The 20192-nt window shown below is 48.2% G+C and overlaps 1 protein-coding gene across 20 annotated transcripts in view; it reads right to left on the reverse strand.

The window, feature by feature from the left end:
* LOC101832181 (protocadherin gamma-C4) overlaps positions 1-20192 on the reverse strand; it is a 210359-nt gene that overhangs the window by 79830 nt on the left and 110337 nt on the right. Inside the window, exons 1-2 of one of the 20 annotated variants that reach the window (XM_040741911.1) lie at positions 14886-17646; positions 14324-14811 (exon numbers count right to left, since the gene is read on the reverse strand). The exons of 14 other annotated variants lie outside the window; for them this stretch is intronic. In XM_040741911.1, the coding sequence (XP_040597845.1) occupies positions 14800-14811; positions 14886-17309 (2436 nt within the window). In that variant the 5' untranslated portion in view covers positions 17310-17646 and the 3' untranslated portion in view covers positions 14324-14799. 5 more of the 20 variants (XM_040741899.1, XM_040741903.1, XM_040741898.1 and 2 more) reach the window with 5 other exon arrangements.

Consider the following 20192-nt stretch of genomic DNA (forward strand, 5'->3'; position numbering starts at 1 on the left):
ACCTAATAATAGTTCAAGTGTAGTGCCTTAAGTGCCCTCCCCTTCTGAGTTTGGAATTCCATAAGCATAAATACTACTCAAAACACTCAAATATTTTTCTCGGCTTCAAGACAGATTTAGGTATCTGGAAGAATTCCCTTTCTAACCATTGAAGAATTATGCTCTATCATGAAATTTACAATGCATTATATTAAGACCAAACTCCTAAGTGAAAAACATAAACCTGAAAGGAAATATTAATGTGTAAGTAACTTGACTCAAATCTCTAGGCATGACATAGGAATATGGAGTTTGATTATGGAAGTGATTCCTATGACCAAATCTTCTAGACAAGTCTCTTTTCCTTGTTTGTCTCTGCTTCAGATAATCTGCACATCATTGGATAAGTATCAAGGCTTCAGCTGGGCATTGGTGGTGCACGGCTTTGATCCCAGCAGTCGGGAGGCAGAGGCAGGAGGATCTCTGTGAGTTTGAGGCCAGCCTGGTCTCCAGAGCAAATTCCAGGACAGCCTCCAAAACAATACAGAGAAACCCTGTCTCTAAAGACAAGACAAAACAAAACAAAAAGTATCAAGGTTTCAATAGCAAGGGTTCTTTTCTTTCTGATTATAGCAATTGGATAGCTTAAGTGTAGTGCAAAATGAACATAAGGAAAGCAAAAAGGAATCCAAGACTCCTAGATAGCTGAAGATAGATAGAAGATAGAAGAAAAAGAGAAGCAAAACAGAACTGTTCCATACTTGGGAGAAAATATCACTACAAGTACTGTGTGGATCAATGAGGAAAAGCTTCAGAGTATGCTCCTGAGTTAAGAGGAGGAGGAGGAGGAGGAGGAGGAGGAGGAGGAGGAGGAGGAGGAGCTGTACCTCCAGCTTTGCTAAGGATTTCACCACAGGTCTTGCACATGCTAAGCACAAGATTGACCACTGAGATATATCCCAGCCCCTAAGTCAATCACTTATACAACCCAAATACCCACTCCCATCTCTAAGTTTCACAAACAATATAAATGAATCTAAATTTGAAACTTTTGAGAGGCATAGAATAAAAATAATTTCTATATGTGAATTTGTTACATTAAAAGCATTCAAAAGGAAAGTAAAAAGGACAAGAAAAGAAAAAAACAGGAAGAAAATGCATCACTCATAACACTGCAGTAAAAGAAGAAAAGGAAGCAACATTGGCTCAACAGTCGGGTTATTCTCACAACAATCTAATGAACCCACAGTAGGATAGACAGGGAGCCCAAGAAAATGGTCCTGCTTGCCTCTCCTAACCAAGTCTTGTTCACCCCTGTTTTGATAGGATGGAGCGACGACACAGAATTGAAATAGTCAACAGGATCCAAATTACCATCATCAAATACACCACAATTAGTTTACATTGAGAGCCACCGATCATGATGATAGACAATACTGAAGCTAACGTGCTACACAAAGCGAGTGAAGATAATCGACCCAGTCTTTTAAAATCAAAAGAAAATATGCAAGTACCTCAAATTGACGTTGATAAGGCCCTTCTAAAAAATACGAATCTGGCCGGGCGTTGGTGGCGCACGCCTTTAATCCCAGCACTCGGGAGGCAGAGGCAGGCGGATCTCTGTGAGTTCGAGACCAGCCTGGACTACCAAGCGAGTTCCAGGACAGCCTCCAAAGCCACAGAGAAACCCTGTCTCGAAAAACCATAAATGAAAAAAAATACGAATCTGATGATGGTAAGGTACACAAACCAATGGCAAGTGTTCTAAATATGTATGGACTCACGATGCCCGCCCAAGTCTAATTTTCATAACCAGCTCAGCAGAAGTCCCTTCAAGACTTGTACCAAAACAGCAACAACTGGGAGGCGAAAAAATACATCTCACCTGGATATCTGTCGGGTCACATTTGCCTAAACCGGTACCTGAGCCTTCAGCTATTAGAAGAGGCTCACTTTTCCCACAGCTCTCCTGGCTAATGAGCGTGTCTGCGTAGTTGGGCTGCGGAAAGATGAGGTGACTCTTCCTCGAGTCTGCAGTGAGCGAAACCTCATGGGAATAGGTCTGGAGAAAAGCGCGCACCCCGTCTACGCCCCCAAAATGCGGAGGAGGCTTGCCAGCCAATCCGCTGGCAGCCTGGAGCAGACGCGAGGAGTGCCAGCGCCGGAGCCGGAGAGCCAGCAGCGCCATGACGAAAATGAGGAAGATGCAAGAGACTGCAGTGATGGCCACCACTAGGTACAGAGTGAGGCCTGACTCATCCGGCTTGGCGGGAGTCTCCAGACTAACCAAGTCCTCCAGAACGTCTGGGATGCTGTCAGCCACCGCCACAGTGAGCCTGACGGTGGCGGAGAGGGGAGGTTTGCCGTGGTCCTGCACAGTTACCACGAGGCTCTGCTTGAGAGCGTCTTTGTCCGTCATGGCGCGAGCAGTGCGCACCTCCCCCGTGTGCAGCCCAACGGAAAAGAGCCCGGGCTCGCTGGCCTTGAGCAGGCGGTAGGACAGCCAGGCGTTCTGTCCCGAGTCTCTGTCCACCGCCACCACCTTGGTCACTAAATAACCCGGTTCTGCAGAGCGAGGCGCCAATTCTACACCGGTGGAGCCATCAGTAGGGAGAGAGGGGTACAGGATCTCTGGAGTGTTGTCGTTCTGGTCCAGCACGTACAGGGTCAGTGAAATATTGCTGCTTAATGGCGGGTGTCCATTGTCACTAGCAGTCACCGCTAGCTGTAGGGTTTGGAACTGCTCGTAGTCGAAGGATTGCAGGGCATACAGCACACCGGTGTCTGAGTTGATAGAGACGTAAGAGGAGAGAGGAGCTCCCTGGATGGCGTCCTCAGCCAGAGAGTAGGTCACCTGAGCGTTTTCTCTGCTGTCCTTGTCAACTGCGGTCACCGAGAAGATGGACGAGCCTCTGGGGTTGTTTTCAGGAATGTAGGCAGAGTAAGAGGGGTGAGTGAAAACTGGAGGGTTGTCGTTGGCATCTGCCACTTGGAGCAGGAGGTGAGTTTCTGTAGACAAGGGAGGACTTCCCTCATCTTTGGCAGTTAATGTAATATTGTAGCTCTCCACCTGCTCCCGGTCTAGTTCACTCTTTGTTACCAACTTATAATAATTTCCATACGTCTTTTCTAACTTAAAAGGAAGACCATTAGGAATGAAGCAAGTGACCTGACCGTTTTCTCCAGAGTCTTGATCTTGAACGTTTAAGAGAGCGATTACTGTACCTGAAGGAGAATTTTCCGGCACCGAGTTAACGGAAGAGGTGACGGTTACCTCTGGAGTATTATCGTTCACATCCACAACTGTGATCAACAACGTGGCGGTGCTCAACAGCCCTCCACCGTCTTGGCCTTGGATTTCCATCTCATAGAATCTGTATTTTTCAAAATCCAGAGACTTTCCGACTAGAACTTCTCCGGTTTGAGAATTCAACTGAAAGGTTTCCGAAGCTTTGTTTTTCATTTTCCGGAATGAGTACATCACTTCCCCGTTGACACCCTCGTCTGGGTCTGTGGCGTTTACCACGAGCACCCGAGTTCCGGCGCTGAGGTTTTCGGGAATGCTCACTCTGTATGCAGACTGAGTAAACTTTGGGATGTGGTCATTTACATCGAGGACCACCACGCGGATGGGAACCGTGCCCTTTCGGATGGGATCTCCCCCATCCAAGGCGGTGAGGAGGAGGTGGTGAGATGCCTCTTTCTCCCGATCCAGGCCTTCCTCCAGCACAAGCTCTGGATTCTTGTCTCCATCAGTCCCGCCTCTCACCTGCAAGGAAAAGTAACTGCTAGGGCTGAGCTGGTAGCTCTGGAGGGAGTTCGTCCCCGCATCTGGATCCCTAGCATTAGGAAGAGGAAATCGCGACCCAGGACTAGTCTGCTCGCTGACTTTGATCTCCACCGCCTCTTCCCGGAAGCTGGGGGCGTTATCATTAATGTCCGTTATTTCCACCTCCACTCCGTAAATTTTAAGGGTGTCCTCCACGAGAATCTCCAAATTTAGCAAGCAGGAGGGCAACGTTTCACACAACTCCTCACGGTCAATCCTACCCGCGGTGACTAAGCCGCCGCCTCGCGGACTCAGAGCGAAAAGCTGCGTTTCGTCCCTGGAGATGATGCGGACCCCGCGTTCCGCGACCTCCCAGGGCGCCAGGCCCAGGTCTTTGGAGATGTTGCCCACGAAGAAGCCTTTATCTGTTTCTTCTGGCACCGAGTATCGGATCTGCCCGGTCCCAAACGTCAGCAAGGTTCCCAGGAAAATGCACAGCCGAACCAGCACTCTGCGGTCCAGGCTCTGAGGCTGATTCGCCATGTCCCTGTGTGAGCGCAGTTCCGTGGGGGTCTTGGCGCAGGTTTATTTATTTATTTTTCTGAGTCAGCTTTTGCGTCTACGAGGTTCCAGGCCGTCCGCATCCAAAATATATTCCAAAGCGAATGGAGGTGTTCTTATTTTCAGAATTAGGATGCGTGAGTATCCATCCCTTTCAGCTTTGTGTGGTAGAGGTTCGGGAGAAGAGCGCAATAGCTTTGTCCTCCCATTCGCTGATTGGTCAACAGCGGCGCCTAGAGCCCAATCTTATTATTGCAACACTAAGAAAAACTGTTGCAGAGGAAATTGTCACACTCACCTTTTCCGTGGATCGCACACGCTTGTAAAGTTGAAAGCTGCCAGCAGTAGTTATGTGGTGTAAGATTGTCCAGCGCACTTATTAAAGGGGTAGGTATTAAATGGACTTGTTTAACTAAAAAGTTTCAAAATACTACTGGAACTGAAAATTCACACAGTTGTGATGCCAACTGATTTTACTGATGGAAGAGACATGACATTTGTGGATGTGAAAACAGCATGGTCCTTCAGGTAGGATGCATGGTTATTATTCCTAATACAGTTTTTATTCTATTGCTTTAATTATGTGTATATGCATGTGTCTTTGTGAGTGTGTATACAAGTGACTGTGGGCTCACGTGAAGCCTGGAAGAAGGCGGAACTGGAGTTACAGGCAGTTGTGGGTGCCGGGAACTGAACTTGGGTCCTCCCAAAGAACAGCGGTGCTCTTCACACTAAGCCATCTCTCCAGTCCCCACCGATGTTGTTTTTTTAATGAGTTATTTTGTTTCTTAACGAACAAAATAAAGATGGAATGTTTTGTTCAAATTTTAAAAGATAATAAAATATAACTATTTCATACTCATAACTGCAAGGCATTTTATTGAAAAACTCACATGAGGTTTTCATATACTTGTACGTGTTAGAGGCAGGAGGACAGGCAGGAGAGAAGTAGTAATCAAAGCCAGGACCTAGAGTGTACTCCACCCTCAACCCTCAAAAAAAATTAAGAATTAAATATGCTTGGAAAGTAGTGTATTTAACCACTGCAAACCGTTTGTTGTGTGTGCTGGACAGAACTGGGCATACTCCTGATGAGGCACGTGCATTTTGTCACTGAGTCACACTTCCCACATCCCTTCCAAACACACGGATGCCCATGAGTTTGGCCTAGGCTTCAAGTAGGAGCTTTAAGTTCCAAACCAGAGCTGGCCAGGTGGCTCGTCTCTTATTTCCAGCACTCAGGAAGCAGAGGCAGGCAGGGTTCTGTGAATTCTAGGCCAGCCTGGTCTACACAATGAACCCCAGGACAGCCAGGACTACATAGACTTCTCTCTCAAAACAAAACAAAATCCTTAAGCAGTACTATATTGGCGTACCGGCATATAAAAAGAATAATATTAAATACCTGTTTAAAGGTCTTCTCGTCTGCTTCCACAGTAGGAGTTAAAATACTAGTCAACAGTGCCGAGGAGCTATCTTTGTTGAGAATATCTTGTGTGGCTGTATAATTACCAACAGATGTGAGGAAATTAAAGTCTGGCTTAGCTTGGTCTCCCTGCATGCACAAATTATAGGCGTAGGGCAATGTTCCTTCACTGTAGTTGGGTGGGAGTTCAGGTCGAGACTTGGAGCCCAGAACCGACCCCAAGCAGCCAGTGGTCGAAGGGCTGGCAGACCTCCGCAAGCGCAAAGCAACGGCCAAAATCACCGCCAGGAGGAAAAGCACAGAAATCAGGGCCAAGGCCACCACCAGGTAAAACTGCAGCTCACTCTGGGGGTCGGAAGGGTTGGGATGATCGACGAGGTCCGGCAACGCTTCCTGTAGGCTGTCTGCGAAAACTAGGAGCAATGTCGCAGTGGCAGAGAGCGGCGGTTGTCCACCGTCCCGCACAGCGACCAGGAGGCGCTGCCGCGCCGCGTCCCTGTCGCCCAAGGCACGCGCTGTGCGCACCTCGCCAGTGCGCAGCCCCAGGCTGAAGAGCCCGGGATCGCTGGCCTGCAGCACGTGGTACGACAGCCAGGCATTGTGTCCCGAGTCGGCGTCCACAGCCACCACCTTGGTGACCAGGTATCCGGGCTCGGCGGCGCGCGGCACCATGTCGAAGAGCGCGGAGCCGTCGGGCTCGAGCGCGGGATACAGCACGCGTGGGGCGTTGTCGTTGCGGTCGCCCACCAGCACGCGCATGCTCACATTGGCGCTGAGCGAGGGCGAGCCCTGGTCGCGCGCCTGCAGTGTCAGCTGGAAGGAGCGCAGCTGCTCGTGGTCGAAGGCGCGCTGAGCGAACACCACTCCGCTGTCCTGGTTCACGGACACGTAGGAAGACAGCGCCCTTGTCTCTAGGTCGCTGGCTATGATGGAGTAGGAGACGAGGCCATTTGGTCCCAGATCTGGGTCCCAGGCTTTGACTTGGCTTATGGAGGTCCCGGGCTGGTTGTTTTCTGGTACGTTTACCAGGTAAGCGGGCTGCTGGAAAACAGGTGCGTTGTCGTTGACGTCAGCAACGTGCAGAGTGATGGTGGTGCTGGAGGAGAGCGGCGGCTTGCCCCTGTCTGTGGCTGTGATGGTGACGTTGTACCCCGGGGTCTGTTCCCGGTCTAGGATGCTATCTGTTACTAATTTATAGTAATAATTACTGGAAGAAGAATGAATCTTAAATGGACTGCCTCCGCTTAAACTGCACGTGACTTCTGCGTTTCCCCCGGAATCTCGATCCCTTACTTTGAAGAGGGCCACAACCGTTCCAGAAGGAGAATCCTCCAAAATCTGATCCGAGAGGGAAGTGATGATTATTTCTGGGCGGTTGTCGTTCTCATCTAGAACTTCTATAATTACTTTGCACTGTGAAGAAAGAGATCCTCGGTCCTTTACCTCTACATCAATCGTGTATTTTTCTGTTTCTTCAAAATCCAAGGGCTGGTGAGTTACAATGTCACCAGTTATGGAATCCAGAGAGAACACGTGCTGGGCTTTGTTAGCCACGCCCAGGAAGGAGAACGTGAACTCTGCGTTGATGCCCTCATCCTGATCCGTGGCCCTCAGCCTTAGGACGGACGTCCCCGGAGACACATCTTCCCGAAGGCGGACTCTGTACACGTCTTGGCTGAACACTGGGGGGCTATCGTTGGCATCCACCACTCGGATCCGGAGCTGAGTGGTACCACTTCGGGGCGGGTCTCCACCGTCCGCAGCTGTCAGCACCAAGTGGTGTGTGCTCTCTGTTTCTCGGTCCAGTGTCTTTTGCAATTCCAATTCTGGGTATTTGTCACCATCAGGATTGTCTTTCACCAACAATGAGAAATACTCGTTAGGACTTAGCTGATAATTGCTCAGTGAATTCACACCAATATCAGGGTCTTTCGCAGACTCCAGAATTGTTCTCATCCCTGGGTTGACGGATTCACTTATTTCTAGGTTTATTTCATCTTTGGGGAATTGAGGAGCGTGGTCATTAACGTCCTCAATCTCCACGACGACATGGAAAATGTTCAAGGGGTTTTCCAGCACGGCTTCTAGCTGCAGCTCACACCTTCTTCTCCCTTTGCATATCTGCTCACGGTCTATGCGGTCCTTCACCACTAAGTCCCCGCTCTCCGCGTCCACGCTGAAGTGCAGCTTCTCGGCGCTAACCCGCAGCTTCCGAGCCGACGCTTCCAGAACACCGAGCCCCAGATCCTTGGCGAGGGCCCCCACCACAGAGCCGCGGTCCAGCTCCTCCGGGATGGAGTAGCGGACCGGCTGGCCCAGCGCGGGACACAACAAAGGCAGCAGCAGGGCAAACAGTACCTGCGGGCGGGGGCGGCCGGGGCGCTGCCTCTGCGCACAGCTCCCTCCCATTGCTGGCCCGGGTTCTCCCCAGGTCTTCGGATCCTCACTTAGGAGAGAGCGCAGTCTTCCGAGGCAGAGATGCGTTCGTCCCTGGACAGCCGGACCCCAATTTGGGGCTGGGAATCGGTGTCTTAGTCTCTGTGAGTGAGAGTTCCCTTTGGAGAGTATTCGTTTCTGCGCAGGAAATTCCAGTCCAGAGACCGAGGGATCCCGGGAGCTTGCGCTGCACTGGCCGACAGCGGCGCCCAGAGGCTCTGAGTGGAATTGCAGTCTGGCGTTTCATATTTTGAGGAATCTTTTTATTTTATATTAGAGCTAAAATATTTTAATTTTGTTACTCACTGGTTTTATTTTCATCGTGGAAAATGTTAGTATTAAATATTATGTTTAATTTTTAAAAATACTCATTTTGGGTAGTTTGAAAGACTATTTCCTTCAAATAAAAGGGCATGAAAGAAAGTAAATGGAGAAGGTACACAGACCTAACACACGACCCACTGTTACCCAAATCCACAGGAAATGACTATCACTCCTTTTGAGGACACTCTTTTGTCATCGACCCAACCTTTGTCAGTTAAAAAGTAAATACCCTTTCATCCATATTTAGAATGCAACCCTGGCTCTATTTAGTCATCCAGGATGTTCAGCATTGCTCTTAAGATTTTTAGTAGAATATTTACAATGTCAAAAGAGTGCTGTTGAAGCTTGATTTTTTCAAATAATGGAGCTGAAATAATACATAAAATTATTACTCTTGTGGGAGAAAGAGGTTGAACAACAGCTTCAATGAGAAATAGTATTGTAACTCCAGAGTGTGGACCTACAGTTAACCAAGTGTCGACACAAAAACCGCATGGTCTCAGATGTATTGTGAGACTCGGCGGGCACTCCTTTTTCTAGTATCTTCTGCAGAGTAAAATGACACATCGAAAGATGGAACCAAATTCATCACTATTTTCTTGAACTAAATGTGCTCACCAATGCCTCCACTAGTGGTTGAGTTAGGAGGGTTTCATGTACATCTTTGCCTAAATTCTGAGTCCCTGTAGAACTGCCATTTCTTTCTTTGTTCTTAGCTCTTAGTTTATTTTAAAGTTCAGTCCTGGAACTTTTGGGTTTCCTGAGTTTTCATGTACATTAAAGAGGAAATATTCTTACCACGCATGTTTAGCTTCTGTTCGTGGGAACACACACAGCATTACCCATCCCCAGTCCATATTGACATTTTAGCCTAAATTACTGGAAAAAAGACAAAGAGAATCCAAAATCTCCTCGATTTAGCCGTATAAATTCTTGGAATCCTTATTGGGCAAGGAAAGCCAATTACAAAGCTGTATCTCCCATATAGCAAGATGTTGCATAATTGTGTGCCAAAGGAAAGCCCCTGGGATAATGGGAATGAATATGGTTACAAAGATTCTAAGCACATAGCTATGAATTGTTGGTTGAATATCAATTAATAACTTAAACTTTCTAAGAAGTGTATTTAGGCTCTGTTTGAAAAATATAACAGCCTTGTGCATCTGGTAGGGCTAATGCATTTCTTTCTGACATTTACCTAATTTTGATAAACTTGCCTTCAAAAGAGCTGTCTAAGGTGGTAGGGTTGCAGAATGTGGCCCATAAGGAGGGCACATAACTCAACAGACACTTTCGTACGAAGTTCCCTTTTAGTATTCAGCAATGCATGGCACAAGGTTCTGCACAGCTACTTATAACAATCTATGGCGACCTGGGTGATTCCATGACAGTTTCCAAAAAATCTTAACCACCAGATTCTACTCTTCAATGTTTTGGTGAGAGAAAAGTGTCGCCGGAACCGAGAGAAGTGGTTTTAAAGTAGAGTTCTAATATTTCCATCACCTGGATTCAAGCCTAAATATGAATCTGACTATAATTGTTTAAAGAAAAGGTAAACTCATCACTCACTGGCACCAGAGGGGCATCTTCTACTGGGCACTTCGAATCATCTAGCAGAGACAAGGGATCTTTTTTCTCGCAGCTCTCCTGGCTGATAAGCGTGTCTGCGTAGTTGGGCTGCGGAAAGATCAGGTGACTCTTCCGCGAATCAGCAGTGAGAGAGACCTCGTGCGAATAGGTCTGCAGGAAAGCTTGCACCCCGTCCACGCCCACATAGTGAGAGGCAGGCAGGCCACCCAATCCATCTCTGGAAGACTGAAGCGCGTGAGACCTGTGCCAGCGCTGAAGTTTGAGTGCCAGCAACACAATGACAAAGGCGAGAAAAACACAGGAGACTGCTGCCACTGCCACTACTAGGTAGAGGGTGAGGCTTGAGGCTTCGGAGTCCCGCGGTGGCTCCAGGTTGCCCAAGTCTGCCAGAACATCAGGGATGCTGTCAGCCACTGCAATGGTCAAAGTCACCGTGGCGGAGAGCGGCGGCTGCCCGTGGTCCTGCACAGACACCACCAGGCTCTGTTTGAGAGCGTCTCTGTCCAGCAGGGCCCGCGCCGTGCGCACCTCCCCCGTGTGCAGCCCCACCGAGAAGAGCCCGGGCTCGCTGGCCTTGAGCAGACGGTAGGACAGCCAGGCATTCTGTCCCGAATCTCTGTCCACCGCCACCACCTTAGTCACCAGGTATCCAGGCTCTGCTGAGCGGGGAGCAAGCTCTACCCCAGTGGAGCCGTCGGTGGGTGGAGTGGGGTACAAGATTTCTGGAGAGTTGTCGTTCTGATCCAGCACGAACAGGGTCAGCGACACATTACTGCTGAGCGGAGGCTTCCCGCTATCACTGGCAGTCACCTGCACCCTCAGTTCACGGGACTGCTCATAGTCAAAGGAGCGGAGGGCATACAGGACGCCGGTGTCTGAGTTGATGGAGACGTAGGAGGACAGTGGTGCCCCCTCTATGGTGTCGTCAGCCAGAGAGTAAACGATCTGGGCGTTCTCTTTGCTGTCCGGGTCCAGGGCGGTCACCGCCAAGATGGAGGCGCCCCTGGGGTTGTTTTCTGGGATATAGGTAAAATAGGAGACGTGAGAGAAGGTGGGTGGGTTGTCGTTGATATCGGCCACTTGCAGAGTGAAGTGAGTTTGACTTGACAAAGGTGGGTTTCCCCCATCAGTGGCTGTGACTGTGATGTTGTAAGACGATGCCTGCTCCCTATCAAGGGCTCTTTGTGTCACTAGTCTATAGTAGCTGTCAATGGACTTTTCTAGTTTAAATGGTAGATTCCCTGAGATGGAGCAGGTTACCTCTCCATTCTGCCCGGAGTCTAAATCATGCGCGTTTAGAAGGGCTATGACAGTCCCCGCAGGCGAATCTTCAGCCACCGGACTGAACAGCGATGTGATGGTTACCTCTGGCCGGTTGTCGTTGACGTCCACCACCGTAATCAACACCTTTGCAGTTGCAAGATAGGCCCCTCCGTCTTCAGCTTGGATTTCTATTTCATAGAAACCCATTTCTTCATAATCCAGATTTTCAGATGTTTTTATTTCCCCAGTGTTTTTATCTAGTTGGAATTTCAACAACTGCGTATCCAGCAGTTTTCGGAATGAGTATGTCACTTCTCCATTGGCGCCTTCGTCTTTGTCCGTGGCAGTTACCTTTAGCAGCTGAGTGCCCACAGGCAAGTTCTCTGGAATATTCACTCGATATTCAGGCGAGGTGAAGACTGGAGCATTGTCATTTGCATCAAAGACAGTCACGGTGATGAGGACGGTGCCTGATCTGGGAGGGTTACCTCCATCAGAGGCCAGGAGGACCAGGTGGTGAATCGCCTCTTCCTCGCGGTCTAGGGCGTGCTCCAGCACTAGCTCCGGGTATTTGACGCCATTAGCACCGCTCTGAACGACTAGGGAGAAGTGCTTATTGGGGCTGAGCTGGTAGCTCTGCAAAGAGTTCACGCCCACATCCGGATCAATAGCTTCCGGGAGAGGAAAACGCATCCCTGGTGCGACATTTTCATTAATTTTTACATCCAGAGTTTCTGCTTGGAATTTTGGTGCATTGTCATTGACATCCGTTACCTCTATCTCTATCCCGAAAAGTTTCACCCTGTCTTCCACCAGGATGTTAAAGCTCACCAAGCAGGGCGCGCTCTGGGCGCACAGCTCCTCCCGGTCTATCCTGCCTGCGATGACCAAGCTGCCGCCTCGCGGGCTCAGCGAGAAAAGCTGCGACCTACCTCTGGAGACGATGCGGACCCCGCGCTCCGCCAGCTCGCGGGGCTCCAGCCCCAGGTCCTTGGCGATGTCGCCCACGAAGGAGCCTTTGTCCAGTTCTTCAGGAACCGAGTAGCGGATCTGCCGGGCTGCGGACTCCCAGGGCATCCACAGGAAAAGGAGGACCAGTTTGGTGCGCTCCGAGAGACTCCTTTGAGCGGCCATTGTCTCCTGACCACCGAGCTCTCTCAAAGCTCTCCCCGATCCGCTGGGCGCTGTGTGTGTTTCACCTGGTTCGTTTCTTCTTTCTGTGGCCTCAGGAGTTTCCCGCAGATGTAGCACCTTAAATTCCGGGGTGATTTTCGTTGCATCCCAGGAGCCGGTTTGCAGGAACTGAGAGGCTGTTTAAGCCTTTGGACCCTGGCAATCCTAACTGAGCGCTGGCGGCGCTTTGCTCCTCGTAGGTGAACAGCGGCGCTCAGAGTCGGAAGAAGTTACTGCACCCACTACAATATCTCTGCAAATGCATCTTTCTGTTGAGTTTTTGTTTGTTTGTTTTGGATTTTTCCGTTGTTGTTTAGTTTTTTTTATTGATTCAGGGTTTCATTATGTAGCCTGGGCTGCCCTAGAGCTTGTTACGTAGACCAGGCTGACCTCCAATTCAGAAATCACCTGTGTTGAGTTGTTTTATTTTGCATTGATTGATTGATCCTTTGATTCCTCTGTTCATTCTTTTGAGAGGCTGTGAGATTGCAATCAGGACCTCAAACACGCTAGGCAAACTCTCCACCATTGAGTCCTGTCCGAGGCCTTCTCAACTTGTGGGTTCCTGGGGACTGTAGTAAGTTAAATTGATAATATTTGCAACTTATTTCCAACAGGAGCATACTCACTTAAAACATAAATGTTTTTTTTGTGTGTGTGTTGAAAAAGTCTCACAACTTTGGTGTTCATTCACATGGAGATAATTATACTCTTTTTGATAAAATCCACTTTGAAAGATTTTATTTTGTTTAATTTGGTTATGTTGTTTAGTTTATAATCGTGTAAGAGGCTGGCAAGATAATTCTTAACGATTTTTTAGAAAATGTACTTTTTCTTATATAGGATCGTAATTGAAGTTTAATTAGGCTATTTAGGAATGAATTCATCAAATAATGAGAAAGTGAAAGGAACAAATTGCACAGTTGCCTACTACAATGTGCTGTAACGGGAAGACAGGCAGGTGCAAGCGTTTCAGGCACCAGAGCAGAGCCAAAGAGGCAGCGAGGTGAACGCCCTGTGAGTGCAGGACTCCAACCAAGGGAGGCAAGTGCTCTGCACTGGAGCTAAACCCCAACCCTGGTGTGGAATTTTGAATAGGTAAGTTTTTTTTTATTTCAGGTATCTTATAAGAGCATTGATACCAATATTAATGATGTCTTCTAGGCAGTTTATCTGGTAGTGCCTACCCACCCACACCCAGGAGGAGTCACAGGCTTACTTTGTTTACAGAGAAATCAGGTTGTTTTGAAATGTTTCAGTCAGTGTGGCATCCTTCAGATATTTTGTTACAGTTTTGAGAGGCAGGTCTTACCCTCTGAGCACTGGGTTCTAGGTAGGTACTGGCCACACCCAACCCTAAATTTATCTTTTTTCTTTCAAAGATCTTAAGCCATAGAGAGGGAAAGCAAAAAAGGCAAGAGCATCTCATGGTTTTCTTGGATATTGTTTCTTTGGATGTTGAGAAAAGCCACAAAAGGACTAGAAGGGGGAGGAGAATAATGTGGGGGAAAGCCAGAAGAGCCAGATGTAGAGGGGAAGGTTAGAAATGGGAACAAAACCTCAAGTCACCTCCCAAGAGAAACATCTGTCACTGAACCGAAGTAGGAAGGTCTGTTAGCTGCTGTCCAATCACCGCCCAAGTGCTCATGGGTAGAAAATAGAATGGAGACACCAAGGGGAAGCAGACATAATTTACAATGAACGTTTTCCTGGAAGGCAACGTTTTCCTGGAAGGAAACATGCTTTAACACTTTAGGCATCAAAATATACAAATAGATGCATACATTCATTTAAGAAGCAAGTTTGGTTGTGAGCCTAGCCTTTAATGACTGAGCCATCTCTCCAGCCCAAGAAGTGAGTTTGGATAGGTTGTTCATTTAATTGGTTAGACGCCAAGACTACATGTTTGCTCCTCATATATGCATGTGCGCCTCTTGCATGGTTGGAGCCCAAAGAAGTCAGAAGACATGTCCGACTCCCCAGGCCCCTGGAACTACAGTGATGGATGGTTGTGAGCCGCTGTGGGTGCTGGGAACCGAATGCTGCCCTGTGCACGAACAAGCGCCTTTTACCCTTGAGCCATCTCTCCAGCCCCAAGTTACTGCTTTTGTTTGCCAACCAGAGCTTTATAAGGCATCTCAAAAAACCATAACAAAACAAACAGAAAAACAAGATGTCTCCAGTTAGTTAACTTGTTTTTTCACTTAAGGATAAATCAATGAAATCAATGAGAAGTCATTTCGTCGTTGAGAAGACTCCATGACAGCTATAACGATTTTCAAATATGAACCTAGATACGAAAACGAAGCTGTTATGGCGGAAATGAGAGGAACTAGGATTATTAAAGACTAAAACGAAACTTACCGATGTTAGAGTCTCGGGATGTGTTGTCAAATCATCCCCAACGTGAAGTGGAATTAAAGCCCCAGGATAACCACTGCAAACTATGTCTTCAGCAGAAGGCAAAGGCGCGCTACATTTTAGGAAATTTAACTCCGCCTTTCCCGTCTGCCCAATGCACAGATTGTAGGAATAAGGCAGAGTCCCCTCGCTGTAGTTGAGAGGAACTCCTGGCCTCTTTTTAGAACAAAATCCAGGCTGAAAGCAGCCCCAGACAGAAGGGCTGGAGGAGTGTCGCAGTCTGAGTGCGATGGCTAGAATCACAGCCAGGAGGAAAAGCACAGAAATCAGGGCCAAGGCCACCACCAGGTAAAACTGCAGCTCACTCTGGGGGTCCGACGGCAGAGGGTCATCGCTGAGGTCCGGCAGGGCCTCCTGCAGGCTGTCAGCGAAGATCAGGTGCAGCGTGGCTGTAGCCGAGAGCGGCGGTTGTCCACCGTCCCGCACAGCGACCAGGAGGCGCTGCCGCGTCGCGTCCCTGTCACCCAAGGCACGCGCTGTGCGCACCTCGCCAGTGCGCAGCCCCAGGCTGAAGAGCCCGGGATCGCTGGCCTGCAGCACGTGGTACGACAGCCAGGCATTGTGCCCCGAGTCGGCGTCCACAGCCACCACCTTGGTGACCAGGTATCCGGGCTCGGCGGCGCGCGGCACCATGTCGAAGAGCGCGGAGCCGTCGGGCTCGAGCGCGGGGTACAGCACGCGTGGGGCGTTGTCGTTGCGGTCGCCCACCAGCACGCGCATGCTCACGTTGGCGCTGAGCGAGGGCGAGCCCTGGTCGCGCGCCTGCAGTGTCAGCTGGAAGGAGCGCAGCTGCTCGTGGTCGAAGGCGCGCTGAGCGAACACCACTCCGCTCTGAGCGTTCACGGTCACGTAGGACCACAGCGATTTAGGCTCCAGGTCGCTGGCTATGATGGAGTAGGAGATGTGACCATTGGATCCCAAATCTGGGTCAGAGGCGCTGACTTGCGCGATGGAGGCTCCGAGTGCGTTGTTCTCCAACACGTGGACTGTGTAACACGACTTCTGGAAAGCTGGAGCATTATCGTTTACGTCTGCTATGTGCAGAGTGATGGTGGTGCTGGAGGAGAGGGGAGGCTTGCCCCTGTCCGTGGCGGTGATGGTGACGTTGTACTGTGGGTTCTGCTCTCGGTCTATGTCTCCATCTGTTACTAACTTGTAGTAGTTGCTGGAAGAAGCATGGGCCTTGAAAGGTAGGCCTTTGCTTATGTCACACTTGACGTCTCCGTTGCCTCCGAAATCACGATCTCGCGTTTTGAAGATGGCAACCACCACTCCTGGAGGAGAATTCTCCAAGATGCGTTCAGAAAGGGAGGCGATGATTATCTGTGGGCTGTTGTCGTTTTCATCTTGGACTTCTATGATGATTTTGCATTGTGTAGAGAGACCGCCTCCATCCTTCGCTTCCACTTCCATGGTGTATCTTTCTATTTCTTCAAAATCCAAGGGCTGGCTGCTCCTAATCATGCCTGTCTTCTCATCTAGAGAGAACACGTGCCTTGTGCTCTGGGCAGTGCTCCGAAAGTAGTAGCTTATCTCAGCATTGACGCCCTCATCCCCATCAGTGGCTGTCACTTGCAACACGGAGGATCCTGGGGGCAGATTTTCACTAACACTGACCCTATATTCCTCTTTGCTGAACACTGGAGGGTTGTCGTTGATGTCCTTTACAGATATTTCTATTTGAGTGGTAGCACTTCGAGGCGGGTCCCCTCCATCCAAGGCAGTCAGTATCAAGCGATGAGACCTGTGTTCTTCCCTGTCTAGGAGTTTCTCTAGAGACAGCTCTGGGCTTTTGCCGCCATCCGGATTAACTCTAACCATTAAGGAGAAATAAGGGTTGGAACTTATCTGGTAATCTTTAATTGAGTTCAAATTTATGTCGGGGTCGGTGGCAGGCTCAAGGGGTATTCGTGTACCAACCGACACAGATTCTAGAATTTCTAAACACGTCTCTTTCTTTTCGAATTGAGGAGCGTGGTCATTAACGTCCTCAATCTCCACGACGACATGGAAAATGTTCAAGGGGTTTTCCAGCACGGCTTCTAGCTGCAGCTCACACCTTCTTCTCCCTTTGCATATCTGCTCACGGTCTATGCGGTCCTTCACCACTAAGTCCCCGCTCTCCGCGTCCACGCTGAAGTGCAGCTTCTCGGCGCTAACCCGCAGCTTCCGAGCCGACGCTTCCAGAACACCGAGCCCCAGATCCTTGGCGAGGGCCCCCACCACAGAGCCGCGGTCCAGCTCCTCCGGGATGGAGTAGCGGACCGGCTGGCCCAGCGCGGGACACAACAAAGGCAGCAGCAGGGCAAACAGTACCTGCGGGCGGGGGCGGCCGGGGCGCTGCCTCTGCGCACAGCTCCCTCCCATTGCTGGCCCGGGTTCTCCCCAGGTCTTCGGATCCTCACTTAGGAGAGAGCGCAGTCTTCCGAGGCAGAGATGCGTTCGTCCCTGGACAGCCGGACCCCAATTTGGGGCTGGGAATCGGTGTCTTAGTCTCTGTGAGTGAGAGTTCCCTTTGGAGAGTATTCGTTTCTGCGCAGGAAATTCCAGCCTAGAGCCTGAAGAATGCTGGGCATTGGTGCTTGCGCTGCACTGGCCGACAGCGGCGCCCAGAGGCTCTGAGTGGAATTGCAATCTATCTTATTTAGAAATCCTTTTCCAAAATGTGATGGTCTGCACAAGCAGCTATGAAATCGTCGCAAATTTTAATCTCACTATGGTATTACAGTGGCTACTTATGCATTTAATGTTTTAAAGAAAATTATATATGATTGGAAATGCATAACATACTGTGGAATATTATGTGTTATGTTGTGGATCTTTACATATAGATCAAACCAACCAATCTCAACCGTGAGGAACATAAGACCAATCTTTGTTTAGTGAATATTGAGCTTTCTGGATATACAGGATAAAATCCAACATGGTGTCATTTAATACTTCCTTTTTCAAGGAGACAGGAATGCCAGCAATTTCATTTCCAGACTATTTATGTTCTACAATCTTTTGTCTATACACATTAGTTCAAGAACACTAGAGCCAATTGTTTCCCAAGGTCGTGTTACCGATGTTGTGCTTTTATGCTAAGGGAGAGTTGGGTATGAAACCATGTGTCTGCAAGCACCAGGTGAAGCGTTCAACATTACCCTCCCAGGTACGACAGGACGATGAATCCAAAAAGCCAACCAAACCAGACCAATTCAAAACAAACAAACAAAATCCTCACCTGTGCTCCTGTAAGCCACCCTGATTAAAAACCACACAGAAGTCATGGATGTATGGGCGGGGCTAGTTGGGAAGAGGAAGGGGAGTGGGAGCTGGCGTGGAGGGGAGGGAGGGGTGGCAATGGGAGAGTGAGTATGGTCGAAACACATGACACACGTGTGTGGAAATGCCATGATTAATATATACTAATAAACAGTGAGAAGTGATGTTTTGAGTAGGCCGTTATCTGCTTACCATGCCATAGCTACCTCACCATGAGTATCTGTTATGTCTCTCCAAATTAACATATATTTATACTCATGAATATAAAGATACATGTGCCTCCTCAGAAGAGAAATCTGAAAAATTTCAATACTGAATGATTAGAAAATAAGATTATCAAAGAACTCTTATTTTCTCCTATGAGAGTTCTTTCTTCTACTTTGTTTTTAAGGTAGACTGAACCCGGAGCTGTGCACAACTCTACCCCTGAGCCACACCCATGGCACTGAAATGCTTGAGGAAAGTAAAATGCCTGGTATCAATTACATATCCATAATATGTCATAATATCAATGTTCAGATATTAAACTCCTTATTATGTATAAACTACTGTATGTTCATAGAAACACCATCAGTCACTAACGTATCTATGCAACGCAAGTTTAGAATAGAAAAAAAATTAGACAGGGTCTCTCTACATAGACCTGACTATCCTGGAACTCGCTGTGTAGATTGGGCTGGCCTCAAATTCACAGAGATCCATCTATCTGTCTCCAGAGTGCTATGATTAATAGTGTGCCAGGCTGTAGAACAGACATTTGGAACTTTCATTTCTTTCCCTTTGTTTTTTCAAATGCAGGTTAAACTGGATTCTCACACAGGATAGGCAAGTACTCCACCACTGACCAATACTCATATCTCCAAAATCATGTTCAAGTGTTCTCCTGAATGCCGCCTGTTACTTGAATGTTGGCATTATGTTTAAAAATCAAATAATACATTATTTTTCCTAATAGTGGAAGTCCAGGAAAATCTTTTTAAAATCTCCTGCAGTATGCCCTGAGACCAGTTTCTAACTTACATCCTATCTACATCATGAGATTGGAGAATTGAGTCACAGCAAAAATTTTAATTCCCTATATGATGGGAGATATCATTCTGTAAATATGTCTCTTATTGGTTGAGGAATAAAACACTGTTGGCCAATAGGGAAGCAAGATAGGCAGGACTAGGAGAGAAGAAGGATTCTGGGAACTGTAGTAGGGAGTTGCCATGTGATCCCGGGAGGAGAGGATGCATGAGCCTGGCATTCTCGGTAAGGTAAGACCTAGACCTTGGCTGACAGCATTGTGACTAATAGAGTCTCTGTGTGTTATTTGGGGGTTCTAAGGTGGGAATCCTGCAACACCTATATTTGACAAACTTTTAATTCCCTATATTAGCAACTTCTCTTGAGCAAGCATACACTTGAAAGAAGAGTGTCAAGCTATTTTTCATAACTTGATACTACAGCATTAGGTAACCCAAGCATTCAACGGTATTACCATATAGGATGCTACAATTTTCACCACTGAAAGAAGAAAAGACAAAAAAGTTTTGCTGGGGTTTGGAAATGATAGCTGAAGTTTGACTCACCCTCAAAAAAAGATTTTTTTTTTGGTTTTACGAGACAGGGTTTCTCTGTTTTGGAGGTCAAAAAAAGATTTTTAAGCACAAATAGTTTCTGCAAACTTGTGTTCTGAAAAACAACAGTCATCGAGACATTTTCCTGTTGTAGAAACAGAAGTGTGGGGGCAGAGACTGTGGGTTTTCAGCTGTTCCTCTAAGAAAGGGAAACCTATTAGTCCACCCTTAGAAAAGTGTCACATCAGAAACTGTTTTAGGAGAAAGAGCTACAATGAGGGCCATTAGGAACAATGACCCATTGATGCCAGGAAGAGAACTCCAGCTGGAGAGACAGTAGAGGGTCACTGTGAGCAACCAAGCATCTCATCCATGCAGGGCAGTAAGAACTGCCCCCACTGACAAGCATTTCATAACGAGA

The sequence above is a fragment of the Mesocricetus auratus genome, unplaced genomic scaffold (genome assembly GCF_017639785.1).
Source record: "Mesocricetus auratus isolate SY011 unplaced genomic scaffold, BCM_Maur_2.0 Super-Scaffold_6730, whole genome shotgun sequence".
Taxonomy (NCBI): Eukaryota; Metazoa; Chordata; class Mammalia; order Rodentia; family Cricetidae; genus Mesocricetus; species Mesocricetus auratus.